Genomic DNA, 10,608 nt, shown 5'->3' on the forward strand with positions numbered 1-10,608 from the left:
AAAAATGTCGACTGTGTGCCAGAGACCCCTTCTTCAAACTGTGAGGTGAGAGTTATTAGACGTCAGCTCGGATTAACCCTGAGCAGCCATTCAGCTGAGCAGCTGTCTACACAAGAGGAGCCTAAACAGACACTCTCTGCCCTGCTAACAATGTGTCGATTTTGTCGTCTGAAGAATAAATGGCATTGGGGAAAGTTTGATATTGGGGTGGGGGGGGGGGGGGGCAACATATTAATTTAAATACAAATTTCAGTTTTTTTGAAGGACGAATGAAGTGGAATTACACCCCCGCACACACACACACCCGGTTCCTAAGCCCCTGTGAAGAATGTTCTAAGACTTCCATCCATCCATTCATCTTCTAACATCTTGGTCAGAGTCACAGGGACGCTTGGAAACACTTTTTCGGTAAAACGTTCCTCCTGAATGACGTGTCTGTAATATTACACAGCCAAACCAGTGCTCAAGGTCCAGTGTGCGACATTAGTACAGAGGTATTATTTACAACCTGGACTAAATGGTTAAGTCACTATACTTCTCATTGTTTCTTACCATGTTACTCTCCGAATATTTCAATTAAACATACGGTGTTTGTCATACAATGCATTATGCTTTTTGCACAATTTAACTGAGGAAAACAAAAGCTACATGATAACATATTGCCACCCATCCAGCTATATTTTCAGAGAATAAAGGGTTCTCACTATTAAATTTCCCCAACCCTTCAATAAAACGATTCACTTGGTTCAGGATTATTTTTAAATGGTTTGTCAGTAATGTATGCGGTTGAGAAACACTTTAATTGACAGTCCTTCAGATAGCATAACAACCATTGTGCGCACGCATCCACACACTCAGGCACTATATCCAAACTGCACATCCAGACTGTCCTTTTTCTGCTACTCGTTGGGGGTGCAGCTCCGGTCCACTGAAAAGAGGCCCGTGTTATCAAAGCGGGGTTCTAACAGCTGAGTAGATGTTTGCGGCACAGGAGGGCAGAGGTCCCGTCAGCAGCGACAACACGGCACACCCCTTGTGGAAGCTTAGGCCCCCGCACACTGAGAGAGAAAGCGACAGGCGCTGCTGGAAAGATCGGGTTCTTTTGTTCAGGAGCATTCGCGTCATCTGTGCTTTCCTTTCACGGCCCACCCTCTGGCCTATCAACAGCCAGAGGCACATGGGGGTCAGGCCGGCTTCATGCTGAATGGGGCCATCGCAGGACCTCTCGCTCATCACCCCCCCAACCCCCCAGGAGAGCAGGTCTACATGGATGATGAGCTTGCTCCAGATTAGGACAGTGGTGTGTGGGAAATCAGAGCCACATCTTCGCATGTGTTTATTTGTAGGTGTCTGAATGACAATCACTGGCACTGTGGTTGGTCGGCTTGGGCACTTGGTGATAAATCACTGAGGAGTCTATCCAGACTGCTGACTCCGTGATCAAAGGTAGATTTACATTAATATTTCAAAATTGAGCCCAAATTGATCAAAGATTTAATTAGGGGGGAGGGTAGAGGTCAGCCCAGTCAGCCTGAAATAAAGCTGTATGTGATCTAGGCTGGATTTGTGTTTTTACATCGATTACATTTTGTCAGTACAAAACAAAGCCATTTCAGAAAACAGATTGCATTACATCATAAGATATACAGAATGCAACACAGGTAACACAGATATTTAGATTATGATACGCATTAAGTACCAAAGCCAAGGCATGGGTGGGTGATACATTTTAACGGATTTTAAATCCATAAAGTTTCAAATATATCTTGTTACATCCATTATGTTATAGCTGATGTTACTGAGCTCTTATTTGCTATCATCAGTAACCATGGGGATGCAGCACAAAGGCGAAATGTGCGGGGATGAGATGAGAAACCGGCGTCCTTGGTGCGCTACGGCACGGCGCTGTCTATGTGCGGCAGCGTTAAGACGTTAAGCCGCTTCCATTAGCTGCGCGTTTGAGCTCCCCTGCTGGAAATGTCAGCACAGGTCTGTCGTCCTTTAGAGAGCAGAGACACTGCCACAAGTTTTTTTTTAAAAGGAAACCATAAAAGAGAACAAAAAAAGAAACATCTTCGTGACATAAGTGACATTTCAGGCTTTGCCGCACTTTCGGGCGCTTGCTACAATTATACCCCTATTTGAGGGAAGTTGAATGTGACGGTGCCATTTGCTTCCCCTCAGCACTAAATCAGTAGGTGTCTAATAAGGCCAACAACAGGAGGCTGATCAGCACCCCCTATAATGAGAGGAAGATAAACTAGCATCAGCAGTTCAGACACATCTGTGCTTTTCCTTTCTGTAAAGGTTTAATGGCGAGATGCAGAAGTCTAAATTTGCTCCTGGAATGTTTAATGCGACAGCTCCTCCCCTCGCTTCTCTTTGAGAGCAGAGTCACACAATGTATTATTTTCTCCTTTGTTTTTCCTTGCTTCCAGTTTTCAAAGGCATGTTTTTATTCCTACGCAATATAGCCAGCCGTATATTTAACACCAGGCTGAAAATGCAAGCAAGAGAACCGCAGGTATTTGGCCACAGAAAGCACTGCAAATGACGGCAGAAACGTCTGTGTACCGAATGTCCACGTACAAAATCTTTCAAATTTACTTTATTTGGATAGTGTGGGTGCTGTTTGCAGTCAAATGAGTCCAAATGAAACTTGAAAAAAAGTAAACAGTAAAAATGAGTCTGTGCCAATAATATGTTCACATGGGAGTGCGGTGAATTTCATATTGTCATCCCAACCGTTAAACGAAACTAACTGTGTGATCATATTTCCATCGTCTTCAGAGTGAAGGTATAATGAGCAGTTCGCTCTTTGCCAGGGATTAGAAAATAACGTGTGTATTTCAGTTTTCATTCAGGGAGTAGGCAAAGAGGCAGTCAACGAGAAGCGGCTTCTGGAATGGCCGTTTTTTGGATGGACCGACAGGGGGCGCAAGGACGCGCTTTTTTAAAAGCCCTTCAGCCCGAGGATGTGGGTGGATTTCGTCTCCTTCATACGCCTTTAGACCCAGACCAACTTTCACTCGAAGGACGCAGGAGCCCATAAGAGCTTTTGAGAAATATATTCCTTGCAAGCGAAGGCTGTCCGTTTGGAATGGGAAGATGTCCGCGAATGAAACATATGTGTGCCGGCCTTTTAAACTGATCGCTCTACTTTGCGTATTTCTCGCCCTGAGTCTGGATATAGTGGCGCTGCTCAGTCCCGCTTGGGTCACCGCGGACCGCTACTCTTTGTCGCTGTGGGGGTCTTGCTGGGAAGAAGCTGCTGTCTGGAATTGCTTGTCAACTTTAAGGACTGGTAAGATGATGCGATTGCTGGGGAAAACGTTGAAAACCGCGATCGGACTGTGGTGCCATTGAATTACACCAGTTTACGCCTTGTTTGTATCTGTCGTCCAGTGTGCTTGTTGCTTTGTATCAGAAACTTTATGTTTGTTGGGAAAAAATAATAGTATGTTGATGATCAGCAGTCGCTTTCTCTTTGTATGTTTTGATCAAGCGCAAGTTAGACTGTAGTGCATGTTTCGTACAGCTGTCATTATCAGTGCGTAACTGTAAGCACTGATGTTTTCACCCGTAGGAAAAGACATATTTTGGAATAAACTTGAGCTACCAGATGCCGCTCATGATAAAAAATTCTTCCAAATTTTTTATTGGTATTCAGGAAGAATTTTTATTTGTGAAAAATTTAATAATTGAACTGCCACGTACTACGCCCAACTATAATATATTAGGCTACTTTGTGTTACATAAAATAATTATTTAGACTACAAGATGTCGAAATAATGTAGTAATTATTCTTCTGGTGAAACTGAAGTCAAGTTGAAATATCCACAAATCAATTTAAATCGAGTTAAAACAGTTCAGCTGTATGGTTTCTGTATTATATTGGGAATTTATGTTATGCATGTACATGTGACGGCTTTGTACGCGTCTTTTGAGTACCGTGTCGTGCTTCGTGTGTTTAAGGCTATGCGACGAACCATAGGGGGCGCTGGACTGCGCGTACACCATTGTGCAGGGATTTGCAGCGTCGTTGACGAGCTGGTTTACTGGGATAGTGCCATCTGGCTATTGCAGCCTTCTAGCCTAACAGACAGCTCCTGAAGTGTGCTGAAAGTTTGCTCGAGGTATGACACAGCGGGAGCTGACATTGGGAGCACGAATAGTTACTGCCGCATTAGGCGCATATTCTGAATGCGCTCATTAAGGCGCGGATTTGATAATGGGCTGTTGTAAATCAGTTATATGAGAACAGTTAGGCTTTACTGTGAGGCAGATGGTGCAGGACGGGTCCAGTTTTCTCACATTACTCTGTAATCAGGCTCCATTCCGTGTGGATGGGTGTGGTTTGCTCCACTCCAGCTATCCAGTTGCCACAGCGGCACACATCTATTACATTAATGGTCTATGGAGTGAGAGGCACGCTGGCTGGGAGATCGGTGGGCCAGCGTTTCAGGCCTGTCACCGCGCTCAGAAACAAGGCAGACTCGCTCACTGTGTCCTTCAGGGGAACCGCTGCTGATTGGCAGAGCTGTGGGTGGGCAGCACTCCTGTAGAACCCCTCCCCCTGAGAAACATGGCTAACATAGACACAAGGCACATTAAACAGAAAACACTGACTTTCCTTTAGCCTTTCGCAAAGTCTGTGACTCTTGAAGGCACAATTCCATCACATTTGTGATCTTTCAAGGAGTTAGTAACTTAAACTCATCACTGTCTCGTTGGTTGAAACGTTTGTGTATGTGTGTGTGTTTGCACCTGTAAACTTTGTGAAGCTTTTGCTGTGTTCGTTGCCTGTCCACCAATGTTCTGTGTTTCCTTTGACTGCCATAGAGGGTCAGAGCGTGGATGCGGTTCTCCTGCAGCCCGGGAAATGGGGTCAGCAAACCGTAGGGGTATTACATAGTGCGTATACCACAGCAAGCTGATGAAGCGAGGCGTAAAGTAACAATCTGCCCTTTTAAGAATATAAAAAATGTAAGACAAGCGGAGTCCATTCTTTGAAAAGAACAGTACGCAGTTCTGAGTGAATCCAGGGGACTGTGCTTTGGCTGCACAGCTACAGACTAACTGCTGTTAGTGTAAACAACTGTGTACTTTGCTCCAGTCGAAGATGGTCCTGCTTAGCTTTCATTCACAGCCCCAGCAAGCTCTTCTACTTTTTAAAAATCTGTATATTTGGATTCCCCCCCCCCCTCCTCCCCACCAAATCCGACAGTCATCTTTTCTGAAGAATAGAAATTTTGCTCTTCTAACATGCCCTAATATAGCGATCCATTCCTGCAGTTCCTCGCTGAACTCACTCTAAAGGAGCAGAGGAATGGACTAACCCTGTGACTGATGGGAGTTTGGGATGTGGGGGTGGGGGGGAGGGCAGTGAGCGAAGACAGGTGGTATGAACTGGGGTTCTCTTGTTTCTGAGTGGTGGATTTCAGGTTGCCAGGGGTGAATGGGGAGGGGCTTGGGAATGTGTCGGGGTTTGCAGTCGTCTGTTTCGGGGGTAGGTGTGGGGGGTTGCGAGCTTTTGAGAAGAGGCAGAAGGGTCATTCGGGATTATAAGGGGGCATATGGGGAAGGACAATGACATTCTGCAATGCACAAAGGGGCCCAGCCTTTAAAAAGAGAGAGAGTGTGACAAATAGGACAGCAGGGAGGCATGGAGGCTACAAACCGCTTGAGTTCAAACCCTCGTGTTTTAGCCTCAGTGTAATAATTCATGCACGACTGCGTTTTTTCTGGGATATACTTAGGTGGGGCATGGAGCGGATGAGCATCCAGCTGACGGTGTGGGACAGTGTCCTTTGTAGGTGCCCGCTAGCGTCCTATTGGTTGTTCCCGCACAGAGCCTGACCACTCCTGTGTCTGCAGATTGGCAGGTGGCCACGGCGGTGCTGCTGCTGGCCGGAGCCGCGGTCACGCTGGTCGCCTTCCTCATCGCCCTCATCTCGCTCTGCAAGGGGACGCAGTGGAACCACTATCGCACTGTCGCCATCTTCCTCTTCACTGCAGGCAAGTCGACCTCTTCAGACCCCCCTCTGATGAACATCTCCTCGCTTCCCCTCTTGCTATCTTCACCTAGGGGCCTTGTGTTGACTCATTCGGTTGTCAGCAGCTGCTCGATCCCCCCCCCCCCCCCACCACCACCACCGTGCCCCCTTCACATTGTTCGTAGCACAATGCCTGGCTTCCTGTGACCTCAGGCAGTCAACTTCCTTTTCGGTGGTTGAGTGTATTTCCCCGTCCGGCACACATCCTGCACCGCTGACTACTGGATGCCGCGCTGATGGACACTCTCTTCCCTCCCGGGCCTCATTAGCCACAGAATAAGACCCCTCATCCTTCGTATAAGTGACAGTCCAGTGACAGACAGGCCGGGATCCCGCAGGGCAGAATGTTTACGGCTCGCGGACCCCAGCGACTCTTCTGCCGTGTAAATTTAGCAGAGGCCTTCACTCTGAAGCGTCGTAATCGGCACGCTTGGGATCCCCACAGTCCTCGAGGCGCTGTCCTCAACCTTCTGAGATCTTTCTTAATAAGTACAGGGATGTCGTTCACATGAAATATCGGGGGTGAGCTTCAAAAAGGTAAAGGACGCTGAGGAAGCTAAGTACTCCCTGGTGGACACGGTTTTCCCAAAAACTGTGCCCATCTTCTGTGGTCAGAGGACTTTTGCGGTGTCCTCGCTCTGTTCTTTTAAACCGGGGATTTCCATCCTGGAAGCCCGAGGAGCGAAAGCTGACGAGTCGATCATCTGGCTCGTTGTGTAAATGGAAAGGCATGCGAATTCGGTTGGGTTCAGCCGAGCCCACCCTGCATTAGCTGCCCATCCTACATTCATCTGAAAGGTCTGAAGGACAGTGTGTTCAGGATCTGGCCGTTTCGCATATAACGTACAAATGCCGGCGGCTGTGTAGGTCGGTGTCTCCCAGTGATCGTTTATTTTCATTTCCTGCCGGCCCACCGCGTGACGCCTAACCAGTAACTCCACTTTATTTTCCATTTAAGTAGAACAGACCCCCCCCCCGGTTTCCAAAGTGGGAGATGCATTTTTCCCAAATACCCGAGTCTATAAAGGGTTCCACTGTGAGAAGGGAACATATTTAAACAGCTATTTTTTATTTCTTGGGTAATGGCCTTAAATCCATCCTCTAAGTGTAATGCTGCCCCCCCCCCCCAATCCGCAGAACGGCTTCTGGCAGGCCGCAGCTTCTGCCTGCAGGCCCCCCCTTCCCGGCTCGCTGGGCGCCTAAGTCTCACGTCATTCCCCCCAAAAACACAGCTGGCCAAAGGGGGCTCTTGGGGATTGACGTGTGGTCTTTCCCAAGCGTCCGGTTCTGCTTCAGCTCATAGCCTTGCGATGAGACCCAGGCAGCTGCCGGCTGCGCAGTTTCCCTGGTTCCCTGTAAACACCTCAGTCCCCCTGGTTCTCACAGAGATCGTCATATTTTGTTAAGTTTTATTATGTGGGATTAAATCCTGCAGTCACTGTGGCACTCCAGTGGCGAGATCTCCACGGAAACATGGAAATAGATCACAGCGTGTTGAGACACTTCGCCTGCTTTGATGCATGTGACCCGCATCCCCTTGTTTCTATGGCAGCTTTCAGTAGAGCATCGAGATTAAGATTCATTACTTCTAAACATTGTTTATAAACTGTCTTCAGACTTTTCCCGTATATTTCTGGAGGGTCGTAATGGTGATAAGGGCCAGTCTCTTTTTCTTTACATTTTTAAAATAATTGTTTTCATTATAACATTGTAGGGTATTAAGAAGTGTGCTCCTAAAATAAAGATCCGCTTTCATGCGGTAGCGACATTTTTATGGGGGACTAAGAGTGAGGTGTTTCCAAATGAATTATGCCACCAAAGCAGACGTCAGAACAGAAAACACATGGGTCTCTGTTATTAAGGCAGAATCGTTGGTGCTGTGATATTCACTGCAGACTGGCTGTTAACTGAAATCTGAAATGGCATTTTATTCAAATGCAGCCTTAGGCATAAACGCACTGTGTAGAAATTAATTTCATTATGCTTGTCTGGTTGTTTCTTTCTTAGGTAAAAAAAAAATGATAAATACCAGAAGCTTTGCATTAAGCATCCGTAGTAATTGTTTCTCTTTTTTTTTGCTTGGTTACAGTGGTCCTGCAGGCTTGTGCACTGGTCCTCTACCCCATCAAGTTCATCGATGGGAAGGTCCTTCAAACCTACCATGAGTTTAACTGGGGCTACGGCCTGGGTTGGGGCGCTACCATCTTCATGCTGGGGGGTGGGATACTGTTCTGCCTCCGCACAGACCTGTATGAGGACGCCCCCTACTGACAGCACGCGGAACGCAGGATGCCAACAGACTGTGGACCTGTCGGCGCGTAGGCGGGCCAGAGGCCGAGACGAACAGCTGCTCAGAGAGTACCAACACCATCGGCACGAGCCCAGAAGCGTCTAAGAATGGAAGCACCGCCCGCGAGTGATAATTTCATTCTCCGTCAACCGGAACTTTCTAGTGCTTAGAAGTAAAGGGCAAAACTTGTCAGTTATTCGATTTTTTTACTTCATTTAAATATTCATTGAATGTGGCGATATCAAAACTACTAAATGCATTTTTAAAGTAATTATTTTTAAATAATACCATATTGCTTCCCTCAACTATGTATTACATTCATGCATATTTTCTCGGTTTATATTAAAAAAAAAATCTGAACTATATGTACATAGCAAAAAAAATTCAATTTATTGTATAGTGGGAAAGAAATGGGGGAACCTGTCTTAACAGTGGAATGACTGACTGCCAAAATGCTGTTTCTGTAGTTATGACAAAATGAAGGGAGTTGGCTTAGAATTTCCACCCCTGCTATAGGTACCATTCAGATATTGTGATTGTCCCAATGCATGTTACATGCATATGCAGCTCTTAATAGTTTACCAACGTTCGCTGTTGCCGAAATTATGCTCTCGAAAATAAGATGAGCATTTTGAAATATAAATCAGTAGCTGTCTTTCTGTGCATCATTGATGTTTGATATATGGGACGACGCGGAGGTGCAGTGATTCGCACTGTTGTATCCCACATCTGGGACCAGGGTTTGAGTCTCTGCTATGGCTCCATGTGTGTGGAGTCTGCATGTTGTCGTGGGATTTTCTCCAGGTACCTCCGTTTCCCACCCCCCATCCAAAAACATGCCAAGTTTAATTGCCGTTACAAAATCGCCCATAGATGTGAATGGTGCGTGTGCCCTGCAAGGGGTTGGTGCCCCATCCTGAGTTGTTCCCTGCCTTGTGCTTTTAGCCCCCAGGATACTTTCCAGACCCCCCATGACCCTGAAAAGGACAACCAGTTACAGAACATGGAAGTGAAATGTTTGATGAATGATTTGAAGTACACTTGCAGTATATTTCCTGCCATTTGAAGTACACTTGCAGTATATTTCCTGCCATCCATAGTACAGCAGGCGGTGCAGGGCTGTTAACGTAATGTGATGTAGCAGCAGGAGTGTGTGCTGCAGTGATATTCACCAGACACTTATCCTGAATTATAATTATATACCAAAAATCAGAACCATTTGCTATTACAGCATCAGCAAAGTAAGTAAATGAGCTGTAATTTACTTAAAATTCATGATTTGCAGTAGTTTATGGTTAATGTGGCCCTATTTTTGTCAAACTGCTGAACTGTGGATGGATTCCTGTATATTGAATGATTTAAGTGTGCATGTTTTAACGATGAATTTAAAGCAGAGGGGAAATTCTGCGTGGGCATAGTTGACTTGCAGGTTGCTCGGCGTAACAAAGCTGAGACTGTGTCCAGTCAGGAGGTCTCCTCACGAAGGCCACCCAAGTGCAGGACTGTCTACGCTTCCGTAGCATTTGTGGCATCGCAAGACACTGCACTGCCATCCGGGTCAACGGGAGAAGAGCCACCAAACATCCGTGACCGACGCTGGTTTCTGATTTGCGTGCTCAGGTCTGGAATGTGATTGAGGTACTGAACATTTCATAAATCATAAAAGTGAGAGGTTTGGTTACCGCAAGACTGGACATCATTTTTATACTTATATAAATCCTGATTTTGTCCCCCCTAATAACAATGACTTATTATGTGGTGGGTTAAGGTTTAGTAAGGTTAAGGTTCACCGTGAGTTTAGACATTCCTTGCACATTTGTACAACAGCACATACTTGGACTGTCCTGCATGTTATACAATAAATGTTACTAGTCTGTTGTACCGAAATAGCTTTGTTATTTCTTACTCAAAAGTCCTTGGTGGTCTTCAGTGAAACGTCTGAACGGTTGGCCTCCAGGAAGCAAAGAAGACAGAACAACACCTCAGAGGGTAGCATCACCTCATCTGCAACGACGAGGGTTCAAATGCAGCCCCAATGGAGTCTGCATGTTCTCCTTGAGTTGAGGATGCATTTCCTCTGTTCCACTCTCCTTCCAGAGACATGCTCTTCAGATAAATTGGTGACTCTGCATTGTCCTTAGTGTGTGTGTGTCTAGTGATAGAGGACGTCCCCGTCGAAGTTTACCTTGGCCGTTCTCCTTCCTGGGATAGTCAGGTTCACTGCATAAACAGTTACTAAAAATGGAAAGACAGAAACATGAC

General features: G+C 46.2%; 1 protein-coding gene across 1 annotated transcript; it reads left to right on the plus strand.

Annotated features, from left to right (window-relative positions):
- Positions 1-2,938: 2,938 nt before the first annotated feature.
- Positions 2,939-10,233, plus strand: LOC111859775 (transmembrane protein 47-like). Its single transcript, XM_023842757.2, has 3 exons — positions 2,939-3,304; positions 5,878-6,018; positions 8,146-10,233. Exons 1-3 carry the CDS (start codon positions 3,109-3,111, stop codon positions 8,325-8,327), a joined length of 519 nt encoding a protein of 172 aa, XP_023698525.2. The 5' UTR covers positions 2,939-3,108; the 3' UTR covers positions 8,328-10,233.
- Positions 10,234-10,608: the final 375 nt, after the last annotated feature.

Source organism: Paramormyrops kingsleyae, chromosome 10, assembly GCF_048594095.1.
Source record: "Paramormyrops kingsleyae isolate MSU_618 chromosome 10, PKINGS_0.4, whole genome shotgun sequence".
In the NCBI taxonomy this organism is placed as follows: domain Eukaryota; kingdom Metazoa; phylum Chordata; class Actinopteri; order Osteoglossiformes; family Mormyridae; genus Paramormyrops; species Paramormyrops kingsleyae.